This window comes from Hyperoodon ampullatus, assembly GCF_949752795.1.
Source record: "Hyperoodon ampullatus genome assembly, chromosome: 11".
Lineage (NCBI taxonomy): Eukaryota > Metazoa > Chordata > Mammalia > Artiodactyla > Ziphiidae > Hyperoodon > Hyperoodon ampullatus.
This window is the reverse complement of record NC_136924.1, coordinates 61,449,314-61,472,305: the sequence shown is the minus strand read 5'-3', so window position 1 is coordinate 61,472,305 and position 22,992 is coordinate 61,449,314. Positions and strand designations below refer to the sequence as shown.

The following is a 22,992-nucleotide window of genomic DNA, read 5'->3' as shown; positions in this document are numbered from 1 at the left end:
CCTTCCCTGCTGCCAAGCAATGGCCATCCCAGTTGGGGACTTTCCTACACTGTGCCTTTATGATCAGCCTGACAGAGTGGAATCTGGAGCATCTCACCAAATGAGACCTGGAACTAGAAGTGATCGGAAAGAGCTTTAGGACAGGTTAGATGCTGAGTGGGCAGATATCAGACCAGCGATACCCAGAGCTGCCTGCTCCCTGAGTTGGGTTCCTGAGATGTGAGTAAGTGCGTGTATTTGTGTGTGTGTGTGTGTGTGTATGAGTGTGTCTTGCCTTGAACTGTGGTCCCGGGATATAAGTGTTTCAGGCTGGGGGAGAAAGCGGATGATCAAGACTCTCCCCAAGTTAGTCTGTCTCCTCTCCTGTCCCCCTGAGAGCCACCGAGCTCTATAGGGATGAAGACCATTGAAGGCTCCGTCGCCAAACCTATGGCCTTTCCTCAGTGTTGTAAGGCTTATGCCACGGAGAAAGGTAGGGTCAGAGGCTGCCTTCGGGTGCCCCAGGCACACATCTCCCTGAAGCCTTGCTCTAGCCGACTGCTGCAGACAGAAAGACGACATTTCTGGGAAGATGAAAGCTTGTATCCAGAACTGGTAGCCCCAGTGGCCATCAGGTCCTGTGGCCCAAGGGCTGCACTAGCCTCTGGCCGAGTGCCTGGCTCGGGCCCTTGCTGTGTCTCCCCAAGGCTTGGGTGCCGGGCCTGCCTTCCTCACCACCTAGCCATAGTCTTGAACCTGTGGGGAAGGAGGTCTTCTCCCTGCCCTGGAAGAGGACAGATAACTGATTTCTGTTATTTTGACTCTGTTTTAAAATTCTCTTTCAAAATGTGGAGTGTTGGGGCTGTTTTGTTTCTGACAGAGCTGCAGTCCTGGGCCTGAGGTGAGCGTGGGAGGCCCTGGGGGTGCAGGGAAGAGGAAAATCCCAAGGGCATGAGTGTGTGTGTCCCCTTGGCTTGTAGGTCAGCTGGGCTCGGGATGTGTCCCTAAGTCTGCTCTTCAGGCATTCTCTGCTGGTGCTGCCGCAAGGACTTTGTCCCCAAGTCTGGGAAGGGCGCTCTGGGTCCCACCCACCTGTTTCTTGGGCAGGGCTCTTTTCTCTCGTGTCTTCCCCCAGGGCCAGGTGTCTTCATCCTTCCTGGCTGTTGATTTTTCTCTCCAGGGTCTCAGGCACTCCTGCGTTTCCTGGGCTGAGGGGCTGGGTGTTCTCACCGTTTAGTTTGCCAACGTAACGCACGTGCCTCCTGCCAATGGTAACAGGTGTGAGTGAGCTCTTCACACACCTGCGCTTTGCGTGTCTCTTTGCTTTCAAAGTTTCTTAATAGTGAATGCTTTAAAAAATAAGTCACAAAAAGGAAGTTTCCCCAGAATGGAAAACAAAAGGGGAAGTGCTGCTGTAATTGGGAGCACAAGGGATCCCCCAGAGGGAGCCCCACTTCAGCATCACTGCCTTAGCCATGGCCTCCGCTCCCTCCCTCGGGTGGGAGGGGGTTCCTATCCCCCTCTCTGTTTTCCCTGGAGGCAGATGTCACAAAGCATTTGTAAGTTGCTTCAGGTGCAAGAACACCGCCCACTCAGGACTTACCCCATTATCCTTTTCAGACTGGCCACACACTAGGGCAGTCTGAGGAGCTAGCCGGGACCAGGTGGTGGAGCAGCAGCTTGGTGTTCTGACCACCTAGCATCCTTCTCTAGCATTGTGATGCCACCTCCCCTCCTTGTCCCAAGGTTGTGAGGCTTTGTCTTTCCCTTTGGTGTCACATGAGTAGAAAAGGGTCCCCAAAGCCCATGTGATCATTTCCCAGGCATCATTCCCTGGTGCCTGTGTGATCCTGCTTCACGCAGGTAGGGGAAGAGGGCTCCAGGGCTGGCCAGGAGCGACACCTCCTGAAGGAAAATGGGAGCTTCTGATTCTAAGGCCCTGGCCTAGGCCCCTATCCTAATACTGCAGGAGGGGCCTCTCTCCCAAGCCCCATCCTAAGGGTTAGCCCTTGGGCCACATCTGCCATGGGGTCCGGCCATGCTTTTCTGACTAAATAAGCAATAAGAGGCTCTAAGCTGATCCAGTTCCGAGGCCCCTTTCTGCCCTGCCTTGGGTCTCCTTGCCTCCAGGTGAAGGAAGAGCTGGCGCCACCCGCTTTCCTATCAGACTTGTCCAAGTGTTCCAAGGGACTCGTGACCAGAGCCCAGGATGGCTTGGTGGGAGTGTCCCCGCTGCTTCTGCATGAAGCCCGGCTCCAGAGGTCTCGTTCTCGCCAGAACCCTGCCCTGCCCCCATGCAGTTCCTCACTGGAAATGCCGCACCCCCACTCACCCTCTCCTCCCTTTGCTGGAGAGGCAGCTCAGCCAAATAGGTCTAAGCAGGGTCCATCGGTGTGGACCGGAGCCAGCCTGAAGTCATTATGCACCTTCTGGTCTCCAGTTTCACAGTGTGTTAGGGGCAAGAGATGACTGCAAGACTTGCTCCTTAGAGGAATCAGGCCAGACTCAGTTTTGGAGGAAGGCAAGATTGAGAGGGAGCCAGTTCACCCCAGGATCTCTTCCGGGGTTTCCTACCAGCCCTTCCTGTTTGAGGCTGGTCTTCGGGAAGCAATAGGCCACCAGGCCTGGTCGACCCCAGTTCACGCCGTGCCAGGAATCTGCCCACCTGCCAGGTTCAGTTCTTTAAGGTGCCTCTTCAGGGACACCGTGTGTCTCTCTGATTGGGCTTCTAAATCAAAAGCCTGATGTTCGTGTCCCTCTCATAGGGGGAGCTTTGGACACAGGACCGGTTTGGAAAGGGTCAGGTAAGAGTTTCCACTCTGCACATTGTAGAGGGGACACTCTGTAGGTCCATGGGTCCCTTACTATAGCGAGGTTGAGTGAATTTGCCTTCAGTTAACCTGGGACCTTCTGTTTAATTCCCTCCTGCCTCCCAAAGATTTTGACCATTTTATAAATTCCCCTCTGTTAACAGTGGCCCAGAAACTTCTCTGTGCGAAAAGCATGGGAAGTCTAAAGGCAGTCATTCCCTGGGAAATGGATCCCGTTCTGTTTTGCTACCCCTACCCTGTTCATGAGGCCTCATTCAGTAAGGCAACCCCCGCGTAAGGCTGTCCTGTATCCCATGTCCCAGACACGTCAAGCGTCTGCGGAAAGTAAGCTTGTTTTCCCCTTCAGGTCTTCAGTCGGTTACTTGCCACTACTGTCCCTCAGTCGCCTTTTTTGTAAAATGGGGTTTTTAGTTTTGTCCTTTTATTTTAATACTGGTAGATACTTGCATTCAAGCAGGGGAGGGAAGGCAGGGGTCTGGCCCCCTGCCCCATTCCTTTACTGCTGTGGGGCTTGCCCCTGGAGCAGACCCTCCTCTTTGCGCCCCGTGAGCTTTGCTTGTAGTATCTCAGATTTTACATGTTCCATGTCGTGCCACGTAACCCCCTTCAAGATACCGTTCGGAGGGTGGGGGAGATCTGCTTCCCACTGTGACTGGGCTGTGGGGTTCTGACTACCTTGCTTACAGGTTCATGGTTTGATAAACTTGTTGTATTCAAAAACTTGAAATGTAGGACGCCATTAAGTGTCTGTTTATATTTTTGGAATATTTGTACTACTTACAATTAATGAATAAAAGTGGGTTTCAAAAACCCATCCGTGAATGGGCACTGCCTCCTGACCCTCCTCTTGTTCATTCGGGCACTTACCCCCACTTCTTCCCTTAAAACGCCTCTGTCATGACAAGGCTGGAGCGCCCAAGCTGGGGGACCAGCCGCGCACTCAGCACAGGGCTTTTGCTCAAGGTTACAGAAGTCGGGCTACATTAGCTCTTCCCTGGCCCCCATGTGGAATCAACCGCATTGCCATCCAGGTGCTTAATAAGCATATGCTTGGTGTCCTGTTGACTTCTGGGGAGGAACCAGAAGCCCTAAGGGATTTAGAGTCTTCCTTCTGTGCCCCTTACTGATTTCCCCAAACTAGGAGCCTTGAAACTCAGAGCCCAGCGTGGTTCTTGGCACATAGTAGGCACTCAGATATTGACTGATCTGTGACCCCAAAGGAGACCCCAAGGGGCAAAACAGAATGACCTAATAACTCACTCCAGGCCCTTCTCCCAGACTTCCCCTCTGAGAAATGCCCAGGAGCTTCTCGGGAGGCGCTTGCCAGCCTGGACATCCTAGGCACTCGGAGGGCAGGGGGCAGCCCCAGCCCCTGCTTCCTGTCATCAGTATAATGCATTCATATCTACAATCTGGCAAATTTCATATCCTCCCACCCTCTTTCCTGCATTATTGATGGGCTGTGCACTTTTAAAAAAATCAATTAGATCAGGGCGGGGAGCTGGAGTTAAAAGAAGCCTTTAAAAGTCTGCTCTTGTTTTTGCTGTTTTGAATAGGAACAGATACAGCTTTCTCTCTGGTTTGAATAAGTCAAGCCCAGGGCTAGGTTGGCTGTGATTGGCCAGGACTAGGAAAATGCTGTTAGGATGCAAACGCAAGCAAATATAACCCAGTGTATGCGCAGCCATTACTAAGGTAAGGCAGCAGGACCTGGAACCACCAGCATTGGGTGGTTCCTCAACAGTGCTTACCCGCCAGAAAACTGGGAAGACTGCTGAGAGAGAAGGCAAGGTAAGTTCTATTTGGTTTATGGATGCACGTCAATAGAGCAATTTTACTTGAACTAGGAAGAAACGAAAGAGGAGATTAAAATTTCCTTGGCTTTGTGTTCTCGGATGAGGCTCTTAAAGGGTTGAACCAGGAGGTTTTTTTTGTTTGTTTTGTTTTGTTTTGCGGTATGCGGGCCTCTCACTGTTGTGGCCTCTCCTGTTGCGGAGCGCAGGCTCAGCGGCCATGGCTCACGGGCCCAGCCGCTCCGTGGCATGTGGGATCCTCCCGGACAGGGGCATGAACCCGTGTCCCCTGCATCGGCAGGCCGACTCTCAACCACTGCGCCACCAGGGAAGCCCTGAACCAGGAGTTTGTGACCGGTTTTGCAAACTTCCTGCTGAGAAGTCGAGGTGCTTTTTAGAGACCACTAAACACAGGGCACACTTTCAAAAGCTTGGAAAGATTCACCCATCTCAAAGAAATGGTATGGGGCAAGGCAGAAATTTAAACCAGCTTCCTCTGCTTGGGGTCCGTTCCTAGGAGTATTGGTAAGAATTAAGGGCCACCAGCTTTTAAGCTGGGATTTCAAAACTGCACCCCGCCCAGCGGTTTGTACAGTGGTCTCAAAGGGTGCCGAGTTGATAAATTAGGACTTGAGGAGGAGGGAGGGGGAGAGACTGAGCTTTGGGGGACTTTGCTCAGTCCCCCAATCACATTTTCTGGGTGTTCCAGTATGGCAAAGTCCCTGCTTTGAGCATGTCCTCTCCTGCATTTCAGGGACCCTGGCCCAGTGAGCATTTTGATTGCCAAGTCCCTGCTGGAAAATGGGACTGCTTTTGGCCTCTGGATTCACAGTTCTAATTAGTGCCAGCTGGTTTGACTTTTACCAGGTTTACTCTTACCTCTCTCCAAGGAATGAATTCCTTGTCCCCTTCCCCTAGTTGGGTCACAGCATTTGCCTTTAATGACTGAAATCTAGGGTCTGAAGAAAACCTGAACAAATATTTCCTGGCAATTCTAAGCAGCACAGGGTGGGGCAGTGCCAATTATCAAATTAAATCCTTAAACACTGGCAGCTCCGCATCACTGCTCTGCTTTAGTCCTGCTGTAGCAGTAGACAAAGAGAGTTTTTTGTTTGTCTTTTGTTTTGTTTTTTTGCCAACGTCCATACTAGATAATGGCACATACTCTCCAAACCTGGGTTCATCCACCAAGGCTTACGAAAAGAATGGCCAGACATGCTCCTCTTAACAAGCACAATATGCCTCCAAATAGCAAAACCCCAGATAGTCCTTTCTGGGTGGGGTTGTTTTTTCTTTATTTTTCTTTTTCTTTATCCTATGTAACTTCGTCAAGCCCTTCCTTTTTCCTTTGCCTCTTGGGAGCATTCATCAGTGATGTGTATCAATCAGATTGCAAGTCCCTTGAGAGCAAGAACCAGGCAGGAGGGACTGCCCTGGTGGTGCAGTGGTTGAGAGTCCGCCTGCCGATGCAGGGGACACGGGTTCGTGCCCCGGTCCGGGAAGATCCCACATGCCACGGAGCGGCTGGGCCCGTGAGCCATGGCCACTGAGCCTGCGCGTCCGGAGCCTGCGCTCCACAACGGGAGAGGCCACAACAGTGAGGCCCGAGTACCGCAAAAAAAAAAAAAAAAAAAAAGAACCAGGCAGGAATTTTCATTATTTAAAGCCTGTGTGGCCATGGACATGTGGAGGTGCTTAATAACCCTAGACACATTTCGAACAGAGATGGTACACAATCCACACTTCTCTTTACTTCTTCCTCCCTCTCCCCACCCTGTCTGTGGGCAGCCACAGCACCACTGTCTGGGTCTGTGTGGGAGGGGGCGGGGGGGGAGGATCTGCCCACAGGCCACGCCCACCTGCCCCTGCTGGCACCCTGAACTCTTTGTCCCAGGCCCAGCCCTGCCATTTTACTTTCCCTCTTCTTCTGTGAGGCGCAGGGAATATATTAGTCATGTGACAGAAGCAGAATGGGTTGTCTGAATTTTAGGATAGCTTACTTTAAAAAGTCTGGGAAGTAAAAGCTCAAATTGTTGACTGTGGAGAGGACCTGGCAAGCAGGGAGTCTGGGAGAGTTAGAGGGATTGGGAATGAAAGAAGGAAACCCAGTTTGGAAATACTTATTCCAACATAAGCCTTTTTTCAATCCCATGTGCCACTGAATTTAGGTATGTTAGGAAGGGCTGCATCACAGAAACTCGAAAAGAGCACAGATTTGAAGATCTGGTATGGATTTCATTCTAGTGATACTGAGTAAATTATTTAACCTCTCTGAACCTCAATTCTCCCACAATGTAAGCCAAAGAAAATATACTCAGTTTATGAGGATTAAATGAGAGAACATAAAGTCAACCAACACAGGGCTTAGCATATTTGTCACCCCTTCAGTAAATAATCATGGCTGTGTTATCAGAGCTCTTAACAAGGAAAGTGGCAAGTGGGAAGCAGAATTTCCGGTGGGGATCCCTGGGCCAGCCAGCCTTACAACATGAACTTGGACAAGTCATTGTCCGCATCTCTGTGAGATAGTGCAGGGATGCACCACAAGGACATGGCAGGATGGCTGACAAGAGATTGGGAAGTGACTTAGGAGGAAAGCTGGCTGGATGACTGCTGTGAGAGGCGTCATCTCCGTGCTTGCTCTGTGATGTTTCAGTCCCAGGAAGACACGTGCCATGTCTCTGAGCAGTGCCTTTCAGGCTGTGGGCAACGACCCTGGGATCATCACCTGGAGAACAGAGGTGAGCTGGGCTGGATGGGGGCAGAAGACTGGTCTGCTGAAGGCCCTCCACATGCCTTGGTCTCCTGTCTGTGGTTCAACAACAGTGAGAGGCAGCTCCAAAGGGCACGTTTTCCGATGCTTGACCCCTCCTGGGTGCTCAGAGCAGGCGGGTGACAGGTGGAGGAAATGTTCTTGGCCTTGGAGAGCAGGGCTCCAAGCAAAAATAGGCTTGCCTTTTATCTAACCATCTGCACTTCTAGTAAATGTCCTGGAGAGATGGGTGGGGCCCAGGCCCACCCACGAAGCCCGAGACACCCGGCTGCTTCTGTCAGAACAATGGAACCTGTCTTCCACGGGGCACTCTGGCTCCTGCAAGGTGGTAGGAAGATTTGGCGGATACAGCACAGATCGGTGCCCTGCTCATCCCTTCTCCCACTCGGGGCTTGAGCCCCTCTGGCTGACCTCGAGCTCTAGCGGTCTATAGTTGGGAACCGCCCTGGCCTGGCAGCCTCACCCCACCTCCCTGCTCTGAGCCCAGTGAGTGGCTCTGCTGCAGAAAACCCAGAGTGATGCCCCACCTCACCATCCTCCACCACGAGGGGAGTCACAGCCCCCTAGCAAGCAGCTCGGAGCTTGTGAGAGCCCAGGTCACTCCCACTGTTTTAAGGCTCCAGGTTTCTTTAAAAACTAATAGGTACTAAAAGAGTTACGCAAATTGTGGGATATTTAACATTTTTACATTTAACACACATTTTACATAGAATACACTCAAACATGACTGCAGGTTTACCTACTTGGAGAAAGTGATGAAAGTCCACATCTGAGGCCATGGGAATGGCTCTCCTGGGACAAGCCAGACATGCAGGTAACAGGTGCATCAGGGCTCCAACCCAGACTCCAAATACAGAGCCCTCGGCAGGGAGCCTGCACACGGCCGGCATTCCCCACCCCCAGAGCCTCACAGAATCCTGGCTCCCCATTCTGTCAGAACTTTGCCAGCTCTGGGTGGTCAGAGTCAGCGCTGGAGGCACTCTGGTGCAGCGGCTCAGAGATGGGCTTTTACCTGAGGGCTTACACCCAACTCTGCAAATGACTGAGGCGACGCACAGGCTCTTCACAGTGTAGCAAGATGAGGCTGGGCAGGCGGTGCGAGGAGGATGGGGTGAGGACAGGCACCTGGATCCAGACCCAGGGCCGGGCAGGTGGAGTTCAGCAGAAGCCAGAGGGATGGCCGCGCTAATCCTGTGGCTGGCCACCACGCCCCGTGGGGACATCTCCCCACTCTCCCCTGCCGCCTGTGTCAAATGACGGCGTGCAGGGGGAGGCCTGGGGGGGTCGGGGGAGGAGGGAGAGAATGCAGCCTATACACACCCCTTGTCCTTCCAGAAAATGGAGCTGGTGCCGGTGCCCCTGAATGCCCACGGCACCTTCTATGAGGGGGACTGCTACATCATCCTCTCGGTGAGCACCATGCCCCCCATTCCCATGAGCTGCTCCCTTGAGAGCCAGCTCTGGGGCCCCACTGGGAGATCTGCCCGTGAGGTTAATCTGGTATCCATCTTGATTCTTCCTCGCTGTTATATAGAACAGGCCTCCAGTTTGATTATCAAAGGGTTTCTTAGGCCAGGGTTTTAAATTTTGCATCAGAGGGTGTGGGTGTGGCCCTCAGTCTGAACCTCAGCGAGTAGCCTACAGCAGCACTTCTCCCTCCGGGACCCAGACCCCAGATTACAGTGCTGTGAAGGAAGACCAGGTGGATACAAGGCCATCTCTGGCCTCAAAGTACTCGTCTAGCGGAAGAAAACAGTCTCCCACGTGGACAGTACTGACAGAGCCATGCAGATGGACAGCAGCACTGTGCCAGATGTGCAAGTGCAGGGGTGCGAAAGAGCAGCAAGAAAAGCCTGCAGTCCAACCCGGAAAAGATCCCCATTGGTCTCTGTTTATTTTGATAACAATAAGCTGTCAACATTCCCCAAATGTGGAGAGGGATTTGAGCTGCCAGGGTCTGCACCCGGGCCACTGCAGGGAGGGAGAGGCCCCAAGCCTGCCAAGGGCAGGACACAAGTCACCGTAGGCCACGTTCTTCCCACGCCAGAAGGGCCAGCAGCGAAGGGGAGGCAAGCTGGCCCCTGACCTGATCTCTCTGACTACATCCCAGACCCGGAGAGTGGGCAGCATCCTCTCCCAGGACATCCACTTCTGGATTGGGAAGGACTCCTCACAGGATGAGAAGACCTGCGCAGCCATCTACACTACGCAGCTGGACGACTACCTGGGCGGCGGCCCCGTGCAGCACCGGGAAGTCCAGTGCCACGAGTCCGACACCTTCCGCGGCTACTTCAAGCAGGGCATCATGTGAGTAGCTATGCACAGAGCAAGGACGTAACCGCAGTTTACCAAAGAGGAAACCAAAAGGGCCAAAACGTATATGAAGAAAGTCATCAGAGAAATGCAAATCCAAACAAAGCCATCATTTCCACCTACTAGAGCAGCATAAATCAGAGAGCTGAGAGGCGCCAAGTGTCGTCGAAGCTCTGGGGAGACAGGTGCCCTGCTGGTGCAAGTGAGAACTGGCCAGCATTCCGGAGAGTAGTCTGCTGCCACTGGGGCAGATCTCACCCCCAGCGTGTGACCCAAAGGAGCGCTCACGTTCCCAGGTCTACAAGGGCACATGAACCAGAACGTTCACATTAGTGGTGGCGGGAAGCTGCAGGCAATGTGGACAGGAAAAACACCCCGCGACACAGCGGAGTACAATGCCACAGCTGGAAACAGATTAGAGGCACATCTGACATGTGGACAGACCTTAAAAACACGGGGCTTAGGGAGCACAGGTAGAAACAGGCTTGAAATATAGAACAGAATGCCAATTTCTGTTTTTAAAAAAATACATAAACTCAAAACAACAGGCTACATTTTACCAGAATGAAAATAAAAAGACAGATGTTAAACCGTTAGCATGGATGCCTATGGCGGGGAGAGAAAGCGGGGGTAGGGTATGCAAATTAAAGGGAACACAAAAATACTTACTACAAGAGAGGGGTCTCATAAAGGCCAATGGTGCAAACCTTCCACGAACTGAGGAGCTTGATTACCTCAAAACTTTGCACTTGAGATTGAAAAGAAAAAGGAATTCCAATGAGCTTGAGAGTTCTGAGGCTGGTCCAAGGCCAGCTTCTTACAGGTCAGCAGTCCCCACTGAGGACCTACTGGGCACAGAGCCCCACGCTGAGTCACCAGGGAACCCTCTGCTCCCCGCGGCTCTCTGCACGCCCTTCACGTGTGGGATGCCTGGGGGAGGCTGGGCTGGGGTGAGGGCCGGGGCGGGAGAGCGGATTCCTGGAGTGAGATGGTTTTTAAGGCCACGGTGTCATGAGTGTTTCTGCTGCCGCCTGACTCATGCCCCTCTCCCCATCACACGCGACATTCACCCAGTTTCTAGAACGAAACAAAACAAGTTCTTCTGTGCTCTGGGGACTTCATCAGTGATGCACCCTCTGTCTGGAGAACCAGTCCTCTGGTGGTTGGTTCCTACTCTTAATATCCCAGCTCAAATGTCGTCCTTCGGAGAAGACTGCCCTGAACACGCTGTCTAAAAGCCCACCGCTGAGTGCACCCCTGTGGCAGTGGTGACCAGCATCTATGTTTACCTGGCTCATTTACTGTCATCACCCGTGTGGGGAGAGGTTGCATCTGTGTGATCCACAACTGTCTCCCCAGTACCTAGCACTTAGCAGGTGCTCAATAAATAACGGATGTTCCCTCAGCTACAAGAAGGGGGGTGTGGCCTCCGGGATGAAGCACGTGGAGACCAATACCTACGACGCGAAGCGGCTGCTGCACGTGAAGGGGAAGAGAAACATCAGGGCCACCGAGGTAAGTCCTGCCCCTTGTCTGTCCCAGGCCCAGGGCCTCTCCACCTAGCACCTAAGAACTCCTCCTACATAATGTCTACCTCTCCCCTGCAGGTGGAAATGAGCTGGGACAGCTTTAACCGAGGTGATGTCTTCCTGCTGGACCTTGGGAAGGTCATCATCCAGTGGAATGGCCCAGAGAGCAGCAGCAGGGAGCGTCTGAAGGTGTGGCCTGTTCTGTTGCTCCCCCCACCCACCCCCCCCATCCCCCGGGGCCTCACGGGCTTGCACTCCCTCAGCTGCCCTTTCCTTCTTCTTTCCTCGCTGGCTCTTTCCTGCCCTTCAAGCCAGACCCCTGCCTTTGAGCAGCATCTGTTTCAGAGACAGGCCACGTGTGCGAGCCTGCGACTCAGCATCAGGGTAACTCCTGTGTCTGGGATCCAGGCTGCTCCTCTGGGAGCTGAGCACTTCCTCGGGCTTCTTTACAGGCTATGCTCCTGGCAAAGCATATTCGGGACAGGGAGCGAGGGGGCTGTGCTGAAATAGGGGTGATCGAGGGAGACAAGGAGGCGGCCAGTCCAGAGCTGATGAAGGTCCTTCAGGACACCCTCGGCCGGCACTCCATTATCAAGCCTGCGGTCCCCGATGAGATCACAGATCAGCAACAGAAATCAAATATCATGCTGTATCAGTGAGTAGCTAAGCCTGGCTGCTGGCTGGAAGCTGGGGTAGGTGTCCCCCCCAGAAAACCAGCACTTCTGCTTCGCTCCTCGTTTGGGGTGCAGGTGACTGGCTTTCTTTCAGTCTTTTCAAATGCAGCTTCTATAAGGAGCTCGGTGTTCCCTGAGCAGCTACCATCTGTTCTTGTTAGCAACTCTTCCTGGCCTCTGGGGGAGGCCATTCCTTTGCTCAGATCTATATGTGCCTAGGGATGTGGACAGGATAACGTTGAGGAGAGAGATGCACAAAAGTCTCCTCCACAGAACAGAGTCCATCACATTCCTGTCTGCATTCAAGCCATGCCTGTTCCAAGAAGTTGAACTCTACCCAGAAACTTCATTCTAAGACAAAGCCATGAAATATCAGATTGACTACACGATGCTTTGTAGAAGAGAAGGTACAGCCTAACCTCTCCCCTTCTCTAGTGTCTCAGACTCAGCTGGGCAGCTGGCGGTCACAGATGTAGCAACGAGGCCTCTGGTCCAGGGCTTACTGAACCATGATGTAAGTAGAGCTTGGGTGGGCTTGGCTTGGGGTAGCCAGACCTGGCTTCAGAGGCAGACCCTAGGGAAAGGCCTTCCTCATGGCCTTGGGCAGGAGTAACCACTTTTATCCCTGACCGTCTGCTTCAGGACTGCTACATCCTGGACCAAAGTGGAACCAAGATCTATGTGTGGAAAGGAAGAGGAGCCACAAAGGTTGAGAAACAGATGGCCATGTCTAAAGCTCTGGTAGGAGCTATGGATGTGCAATATTGTCCAAAAAATTCTGTCCATAACACATCAGATGTGCTCAGCGAGCCACATTAGGCACCAGAGCATAGAACATCGCAGTTACATACGTAACTTCAAAGTCAGACAGACAAACTGGGATCAAATCCAGGTTTAATGCCATCTCCTGGGGTTGTTGTGAGGATTAAGTAACATTTATAAAGCACTCAGAACAATACCTGGCACACACACCTGCTCAGTAAAAAGGTGGCTGTTATTATTGAAGGAGATACCACATATCAAGGTCAAGGGCCCTGTCCTCAAGGAGCTTATGACATTGTGCAGACCCACGCAGATGAACCAGGCAGGATGCACGTACAAAGCAAAAAAGGGGCAAATGAAGGTGATACAAAGTCAGTAGAGTACAGGAGTGCTGAAGGAACATAGAACAGAGGATCTTACCAAAAAAAAAAAAAAAAAATCAGTAATAATCTGACAGGCCAATGAAGAGATGTCAGAATGTTCCACTCAGTCCTTTCCTTGAGGCAGGTAACTTGGTCCCTAGACAGAAGTGAGTTAGAATTTGACTCTGACCCCCAGAAGGGAACAGTCCTACCAACTGGCTTCACAGGGGTGAATCACCAGCCAAGTCAAGAGCCCAGTGCACTCCTGGACTGACCTGTCCTTCGGGGGGGGCGGCGGGGGGCACCTGCAGAACTTCATCAAGATGAAGGGCTACCCCAGCAGCACCAACGTGGAGACCGTCAGTGATGGTGCCGAGTCAGCCATGTTCAAGCAGCTGTTCCAGAAGTGGTCAGTGAAGGAACAGACCGTGGGTCTGGGGAAAACGTTCAGCGCTGGTAAAATCGGTAAGCTTGCCCCCAGATCGTGTTTTCACTGCCGGGACTCTTTAGAAAGGCAGGCACAGCTGCTTTTTGCTCACTTGGCTTCTCCCAACCCCTTCCGTGCAGCTAACGTTTTCCAGGATAAATTTGATGCGACTCTGCTGCACACCAAACCAGAGGTGGCAGCCCAGGAAAGAATGGTCGACGACGGCAACGGCAACGTTGAGGTAAGCCCAGTGACCCACATCCCAGGGCAGGCGGCAGCACTGGCCCTCCAGGCTGCTCTGCTGTACAGAAGGGACACGTGATTCCGTGTCTGCTTTGCTTTCCTTTCCACCTCTGGCACCTCAGGACTATTCAAAGGGATGTCTGAGTCTGCAGGGTTTTCCCACAATTCTTCACGGAAGTGAAAGGTAGATACTCCAGTGTGCTATCAAGAACTCACCTGGCAGACATATTCAAATCATCTCTGAGCCATGATGGGGATGCATCTGACCAGGGACGATCCAGTTCTTGGGATTCAAATCATGCAAATGTGATAAGCCCTCACCACTGGAAAGAAGCACCAGAGGGGGAAGGTGTACTTTGAATGGACGTTAGTGCCTCAGCCACCTGGATTCTCTGCTAAGCATGGCCCAGTTCCCTCCAGGTAGCTGTTTCTTCACAGGACTCCCATCTCTGGGGAACTGTGTCTCCTTCTATGCCTAGGTCTGGAGAATTGAAAACCTGGAGCTGGTCCCCGTGGAGCATCAGTGGTATGGCTTCTTTTATGGGGGAGACTGCTATCTGGTTCTCTATACGTACGAGATGCACGGGAAGCCGCACTACATCCTGTACATCTGGCAGGTAGGCCTGGGGCAGCCTCTCAGCTTTGGATCCTGGCGCCTCCTCCGGCCACTGAGCTAGGGCCGGGGGTAGCAGGGACCCATCGCACCCGCTCACCACTACAGGGCCGCCACGCCTCACAGGATGAGCTGGCAGCCTCAGCATACCAGGCGGTGGAGGTGGACCGGCAGTTTGATGGGGCCCCTGTGCAGGTTCGGGTTGCCATGGGGAAGGAGCCACGCCACTTCCTGGCCATCTTCAAAGGAAAGCTGGTTATCTTTGAGGTGAGAGCCCTCAGATAAAATTACACCATAAGCAGAATGCTCAGAACCAGCAGGTCAGCAGGAGACTACAGTAGAGGAGAGGAGGGGTAGAGAGCAGGGCTTGGGGAAGACACAGACAAGAAGGGGGTGAATCTCTCTAAGACACTGAAGTGAACCCCGAAGGCCTAGGGTTTCAAGTCCAAACCACTGCCTAATTCACGTTCAAGGTCTTTTAGAATCTGACCCATATTACCTGTGCAGGCGCATCACCCTCAGCTCCCTAGCCTACACACTCCACTCCTGTCAGGTGGGCGTCCTCATTAGACCTCACACGTGCCATGTCATTTACCTGTCCACCTCCCCCAGAGAATGTGCCCCTTCAGATTCAAGTTCCATTTCTTCCATGAAGCCCTGGCTGAAGCACTACCAGGAATGTATAATGTCACATGTTTGATATACACAAGTCTGTGGTCAAGTCCTAGTCTTGTCATTTATTAGCCAAGTTTCTAAGCCTGTTTCCCCATCTGCACTGTGGGATAATAATACCTACTTCGCAAAGTTATTATGAGGATCTATAAAAAGATGTAGATAAGGCACCAGCAAAGAGCCTGGCATATAACCAAGGTCTCATAATGAAAGCTAATACTATTGGTACCGTAACTCCAGCTCACCTCAGCCTCTCTCAGTTAGCCTAGACACTCCTTGAGGGCAAAGACGGTGTCAAACACATCCACGTTCTCCACAATGCTAGCCCAGTGCCTGGCGCACACGGTGCACCTTCGTTCCAGACTCTGCTTTTCTCTCTCTCTAGGGTGGGACTTCCAGGAAGGGAAATGCCGAGCCCGATCCTCCAGTAAGGCTCTTCCAGATTCAAGGAAATGAAATATCTAACACCAAAGCGGTGGAGGTTCCAGCCTTCACCTCCTCTCTAAACTCCAATGATGTCTTCCTGCTGCGGACCCAGGCAGAGCACTACCTGTGGTATGGCAAGGTAGGATGGCTGTCCCAGTGGTCACACCAGCCCCTCAGAGCCCAGCCCTGCACCAACCCTCCTGTCAGCAAGGCAAAGGAACTGAAGAGTAGGCTGGAGCAGTCCTCAAAAAAAGGAACCTTTTCCTAAAGGATCTTCAAAGGGACTGACAATGTTCCCCACAATTAGGCCTCCAATTAGAAACTCACGAACACACTGCTTACATCCAGGAGACCCTCCATAAACCTCTAAACACATGGAGGCTGGATGCAGGCTGGATAAGTCAATCTTTCCACACCAGTTTGGTGGACTGTAACAGGACGGCCATGAACACTGAACAAAAACACTAAAAATGTGATTTTTGTCAATTTAGATTGCATCTGCATTAAAAAGCACTAAAATTATTTTGCAAAAGAGAATTGAACAGGAAAAGATGCTCAACATCATTAGTCATTAGGGAAATGCAAATGAAAACCCCAATGAGATACCACTACACACCTATTAGAATGACCGAAAAAAAAAAAAAAGATAATATCAAGTGCTGGTGAGGATGCAAAGCAATAGGAATTCTCACACACTGCTGGTGGGAATGCAAATATGGCCTTTGGAGAACAAACTGACAGTTTCTTATAAAACATACACTTACCGTATGGCCCAGCAACCCCATTCCTGGGTATGTACCCATGCGAAATAAAAAACTATCTTCAGGGCTTCCCTGGTGGCGCAGTGGTTGAGAATCTGCCTGCTAATGCAGGGCACATGGGTTCGAGCCCTGGTCTGGGAGGATCCCACATGCCGCGGAGCAACTAGGCCCGTGAGCCACAACTACTGAGCCTGCGCGTCTGGAGCCTGTGCTCCGCAACAAGAGAGGCCGCGATAGTGAGAGGCCCGCACACCGCGATGAAGAGTGGCCCCCGCTTGCCACAACTAGAGAAAGCCCCCGCACAGAAACGAAGACCCAATACAGCAAAAATAAATAAATAAATTAATAATCTCCTACCCCAACATATTTAAAAAAAAAAAAAGCTAAAAAAAAACTATCTTCACACAAAAACCTGTACACAAATGTTTATAGCACCTTTATTTGTAATCACCAAAAACTGGAAGCAAACCAACTGGAGGATGGATAAACAAACAGCGGTGCATCCATACAATGGGATACTACTCAGCTATGGAAAGAAACAAGCTGTTGATACCCACAACTGCAGGGATGAATCTCAAGTGCATTATGCTAAGTGCACAGTGCACTAGCACAAAGGCTACAGAGCGTATGATTCCATTTATGACATGCTGGAAAAGGCAAAACTATCACGATGGAGAACAGATCAGTGGTTGCCAGAGGTTAAGGATTCAGGGAGGGTTTGACTACAAAGGGGTAGGTAGCCCGAGGGAATTTTTTGCAGTGGTGAGACGACTGTTCTGTTTTTGTTGTGGCGGTGGTAGCATGATTCTATGCATTCGTCAGGAGTCATAGAACTCTACGGCAAAAAGAGTGAATTTTCCTGTATATAATTTTTAAAATAAACTTAAATTTTCTCTTAAAAAACAGTCAAAAGCAGGTGCTAAAATTCCAACTGAAAGCAAAACAAAGGTGACTTGTCAATATCCACTGTGGGTTTCAGAGTTTAGTCCTGTCCTTTGCCACCACTGTTTTCCTCCGTGCCCCCTGCCCCTTGCCCCCTGCCCTTCCCAGCACCGGAACAAACCTATCTATCTCCCCATCCTGAGGTACTGTGGCTTGGTAGATGATCCTGGCTGCACTGAGCTCTTAGTCTCAGCCGCTTTTTTCCCACATCAACGTGCCTGTGTGCAGCTAACATCTGTGTTCTCCCCACCCCACTCTCAGGGGTCTAGTGGGGATGAGCGGGCAATGGCTAAGGAGCTGGCCGGGCTTCTCTGTGATGGCACCGAGAACACAGTGGCTGAGGGCCAGGAGCCAGCTGAGTTCTGGGACCTGCTGGGAGGAAAAACTCACTATGCCAATGACAAAAGGTACAGGACCACAGCATCCCCTCCTCTTGGCTCCCCCTGCCTACCAGACTTGTGAACTGCACATGATTTCAAAACAGCTCAGTTCCTCTACTAAACGGACTGTATTGCAGACTACAGCAGGAAATCCTAGATGTCCAGTCCCGTCTCTTTGAATGTTCCAATAAGACTGGCCGGTTCATTGTCACTGAGATCACAGACTTCACCCAGGATGACCTGAACCCAGATGACGTGATGCTCCTGGATACCTGGGACCAGGTAAGACAGCCAGAGAGCTTGGAACAAATGACAAAGATCCTCAAGCTTTAGGCTATTTTTTGTGTAGTACCTCTCCCCAACCCCCCAGATAAAGCCAGGGTAGCCCTGGACCATCCCCAAGTCAATCAAACATTTGTCAGTGGTGACCAAAGGAAGAACCTGCTTTTTGCCAGGGCTGGAGAGAATAGAATGTTGTTTAAAACTCAACACCCTGGGAATTTTCCCACTTTGCTTCAGGAAAATCACGCCATCCTATCATCATGCACTCCATTCTCTCAGGACCAAGGGCAGCAGGCTCCACACCCAGGGATATGGGCCTTTTAGGGAACAAAGGGATACGAAAGCTTATCTTCAAGGCAACCCCTCTGCCACATCCCATTTTCTTCAGTTCGGCTCAGCAAACATACTCAACACCCTGTCCGTTCTAATCACTGTGCTGGGTGTGGTGTCGCCAAGGCCAAGGGCCTCATCCTACTCTCAGAGTTTACAGGCTGAGGCGGGGTGGAGGAGACCGGACATAGAAACATCATTTTAGTATGAAGGAGGTATGTATGAGGTGCCATGGGAGCACAAGTAAGGGGCACTCAACACAGTTTAGGGGCTCAGTGAAGACTTTCTGGAGGAGATGGCTCCCAGACTCAAAGGATAAACAGGCATTAATCAGGTAAAGAGGGCATTCAGGCAAAGGAAAACCAAGGCATGAATAGTCTAGTATACAGGGAACTACAAATAGTATCATCAGAGCACAAGACAGTGTTAAAGAGCACCCTAGAGGTGGAGCTCAAGAAGTAGGGGTGGGCCTTACCTACCATGTCAAGAAGTTTGAAATTCATCGGGAAAGCTACTGAAATTTAAGCAGGCGAGTGACATGGTCAGACTGTGCTTTAGACAGATCACTCTGGCGAGTGTTGGAGAGGAGGGATGGCTTGTGAGGAAAAAGAAGACTGTATGTTGGGAGACCAATCAGCAGACTACTGTCCTAGTCCAGTAAGAGCAGCTGCTGGCCCACACAGGAGCTGTGGAGTAGAGACAGAGGGATGGTGACAGACTGGACAAAAGCATAGGAGGTAAATTAGCTAAGTCCTGGTGTTATGGCAGGTATTTAGGATGACTCCCAGGTTATTGCCTTGGGTGACTGAATGGACACCATTCACCAAGAATGGAGACACAGATACAAGTTTAGAAAAGAGCTACATTTGGGGGGTGTTATACTTGACGTGCTTGGAGTCAGCCAAGAGGAGGTGTTTTGCAAGAAGCTGGATCCAGGAAGCTAAAGTTCAGAGAGAGAGAGTTCAGGACTGGAGATGTAGATTGGGGAGATACATAAATCAAAATGAATCTGAGAAGCTTTACTCTGATGAGGCTGTGAACTGCTGACAGGGAAAGACAGGGCAGCACGTATGATCTAGTATTGATACTTAGCCCTTGGTATGAGCTCAATAACAAATACTCAATCTCTACCACAACAGGTGTTCTTGTGGATTGGGGCTGAGGCCAACGCCACGGAGAAGGAGAGCGCTCTTGCTACCGCCCAGGAGTACCTGCACACTCACCCCAGCGGCCGAGACACCGGCACACCAATCCTGATCATTAAACAGGGGTTCGAGCCTCCCACATTCACAGGCTGGTTCTTGGCCTGGGACCCTCACATCTGGAGCGTAAGAACAGAGAGGACCGGGAAGATGTTCTTACTGCCAGGGCGCTCGGTGCTAAGAGCTCGGTGGGATGGCGGGGTACTCAAGGGCTGAGTAAACCCAGGACCGCATCTCCCCCACTCCCTCTCCCCTCCCCGCTTTTTACTTTCCTTCTCTTTCGCGCCCACCAGGGCACTAAGTCCAGTTAGAGAATTCACAGCTTGCCTCAGGAACAAGCAGTGTGTGAAAAAGTAATAAAGTTTAGAAAGTATATCCACACACATTACTTTTTGAGCTCTACATCCTGATAGCTAGGGAACACTGTTTCCTGTGTTAAGAGATGAGGAATCTCAGAGAAGTTATTTGTCTGAAGTCACAATTAACCAGTGGGAAGAAGCCAGGTTTACTGACTCCTAGTCAACTGCTTTTAGTATGGAGCATTGAGGGGCCACCAGCAAAGAACGCAGACCCTGTTTAAGTACCTTCCAACCCTGCATAGACCCAGAAGGGGGGATTTTCATTTTTGCTTATCCCTGAAATGTCTTCTGTCCCCTGGCTTTTTTGCTTCTCTCGAGGGTACCGACCAGGCCTGACATGTCCCTCCCCTGTAAGCAGCATCTCATGCTGTATTTTCTATTTCTTCTTTTCAGGCAGGGAAATCATATGAACAGTTAAAAGAAGAGCTGGGAGACGCTGCTGCTATCACGAGAATCACTGCTGTGAGTTTCCTGGAGGAGCTATTCACAGGCAACCAGAGCCAGAGAGAAACAGCAAATGCTACAGATGCAACATGGCCAAAACCCTATCATGGCCTTCTTAGTATTACTCTGGTGGTCTATTTTGATATGAAGATTGTTTTAATCGGTAGAAATGCAGGTCTCAGAGCCAAGTTCCTTATTTTACTGCCTTCCAGAATTTAGAACAGACTTGCTGTTTAAAAAAACAACGAAAACAAAACCAAATTTTATTATTCAACTCTCTCTGTCATTCAGGACAGATTAAACTTACTGTTAGTATTTTTCAGAAATAACAAGCTTCTAACCCAAATGATAATGTTTATCAGTTTCTGACAGGGGCGTCCACAGAAACTCAGGCCATTACCCCTATTTTAATGGCCAAAAGAAGTGGAGCTTCTGGCCAGGAATCCAACAGCTCTTTAACATCAGGACAAGTACATGGCACCACTGTCCGAACCATCTGGCAGTTTTGTCCTTTGTGCTGTACAAACTCAAGATTTCAAAGCTAATGGCAATGTAGCATCTTTAAAAAATATTTAAAAGAAGTATGACTTGAATTTGAAGGCTGGAAATGTAGAGCCCAAGTAAAAGTACCAATAGAAGGAATGTGATCACAGTATTTAGATGATGTTTAAGCAAAACATCTACGCCAAACTGGCTATACAGGATTTACCTTAGACTTATTGAATCACCTTCCCAAGAAGGACCCTAAAATCTGAATATTTTAGATTCCCAGATGATTCTGACATGCAGCCAGTTTTGGGGACCACTGTTCTGAAGGATGATTATAAAGTATGAAGTGGTAAAAACCAACATTTAAATATTGTAAACACAGAACTTCAACTGCACAGACCTGAAGAGTCTTATCCAGTGTCTACATTCTTATCTTCCCTAGGATATGAGGGACACAACCCTCTCCCTAAATTCTGAGCCAAAATATTACCCCGTAGAAGTTCTGTTGAAAAATCAGAGTCAGGAGTTGCCTGAGGATGTGAACCCTGCCAAAAAGGAGGTGAGTGCCTGCATGTGATGTAAGTGGAGCTCTCCATGAGTAAAGCACCTTCTCAGTATACAGCCTAGGACAGATCTGGAACACTGTAAGCACTCAATAGACATCTGAATCACCCAGGAGCTCAAGCCGAAAACCCAGGGCTCCTTCTTGCTTCTTTTTTCTCACCTCCCACATCAATCCATCAGCTAGCTTCCATTCACTGCTCTCCATCTCTCTGCTGCCAGTATGGTCCAGCCATCATGGACCACTGCCACAGGCTCCCAACTGGTTTCCACCCCTGCCCTACAATCTGTCCCCCACATAACAACCAATGGGCTTCTACAACAGATGATACTTTTTTATTTAAAACACCTTGAATGGCTTCCCACTGCACTTAGAATCCAAAGTTCTTCTGACGGTCTCCAAGGCCCCAAACAATCTGGCCCCTGCCCACCTCTGATTTCATCTCACAGACCACTACCCTCTTCACTTACCGCCCTTCAGCCAGTGGCTGTTTTTTCTGTTCCTCGAACATGAGCTTTTAATTGCTCCTGCCTGAAAACATTTTTCTCCCAGATCACGAGACAACCAGCTCCTTCCTCACTATTTAGGTCTCAGCTGCAATGCCACCTCCCCAGGAAGGCCTCCCCTGACCACCCCGACACTGCCTCCCTCACCGCCTAGAGTCCCTTTATACTGGGTCACCGTCTATCTGCCCCACTCGTGATACCCTCAAGAGCAAGGACCTTGTTTGTTTTGTTCACGCCTACATTCTCAGCTTTTCAGCATCTAGGATGGTGCCCAGCAGATCACAGGCACACCTTAAGTTTCAGCTGATTGAATTAACAGTCATGTTGAATGAACTAATTTATTTCCCCCTTGAAGGGGAAGGGCCTCTGGATTTTCCACAGTGTCTTATCTAACCAACTCTTAAGTATCTGGGCTGCAACTTTCTTGAAAACAGAGACCATATCTTAATAATTTTACTTGGACAGAAAATATTCATTAATCATTAATAAATAAATGTTAGGAGAATTTTATGCTCTCACTAAGGTCCACCTGATCTTGCATTTGAAAATATCTGGATAAAAAATGGCAGATAAGGGCAGAAAGCAAGGAAAACCATCGATTTAGTTCTCCATTCGGCCAAAGCCTAATGCTCAGAACTTGTACATAATATATAACCCATTTCTTGTCCTTCTGGCAAGACACTGGTGCCAGGTGGGACTGTGAGCGAATCCAGCCAGGGCTTTCAGAGGCCAAGGTGGGACTCCACAAGCCAAAGAACTCCCCATTGTAAGTCTATTAAAAACTTTCTGAAGAATTCATTCTACTTCCCCTTTCAAGGAACTACCTGGGACTCTCTCTTGGCCCCATTTCCCCGACCCCGTTAGCACTGACAGGCGCTAGGTCTTCCTTCTAACTAGAAACTTTGTCTTCTCTCTTAGAATTACCTCTCTGAACAGGACTTTGTTTCTGTGTTTGGCATCACAAGAGGGCAATTTGCTGCTCTGCCTGGCTGGAAACAGCTCCAGATGAAGAAAGAAAAGGGGCTTTTCTGAGGCAAGAAGGCATCTGCCTACTGCAAGACCCCAGAAGAAAGCAGATAGTGCCAGTACCAGGAAAGAATTTCTCTACTAATTTCTGCCTAACATCCAGCTACTTAATGTTGATACAGTAGGCTCTGCAAATCACAGCATGTTCTCCATTTTTCTCATCCCTGCGTTCCCTGTTATATACCTAAAATGTTAGCTATTAGCTACCCACTTTTTAATTTTTGTGGCCTCAGCAGAAAGCACGAAAACTGCAGGGATCTGGAGAAGTCAAAAGTAAAGAGAACAAAAAAACTAAGTTTAAAGTGTTTAATA

General features: G+C 50.3%; 1 protein-coding gene across 1 annotated transcript; it reads left to right on the top strand.

Annotated features, from left to right (window-relative positions):
- Positions 1-7,278: 7,278 nt before the first annotated feature.
- Positions 7,279-22,965, top strand: AVIL (advillin; the record flags this gene model as incomplete). The annotated part of the gene is made up of 19 exons (XM_079715086.1): positions 7,279-7,344; positions 8,712-8,786; positions 9,487-9,683; positions 11,096-11,204; positions 11,297-11,407; positions 11,671-11,873; positions 12,328-12,406; positions 12,535-12,633; positions 13,328-13,481; positions 13,584-13,684; positions 14,166-14,303; positions 14,408-14,566; positions 15,357-15,536; positions 17,362-17,507; positions 17,618-17,762; positions 19,232-19,420; positions 20,047-20,115; positions 21,029-21,145; positions 22,573-22,965. 19 exons carry the CDS (start codon positions 7,279-7,281, stop codon positions 22,684-22,686), a joined length of 2,451 nt encoding a protein of 816 aa, XP_079571212.1. The 3' UTR covers positions 22,687-22,965.
- Positions 22,966-22,992: the final 27 nt, after the last annotated feature.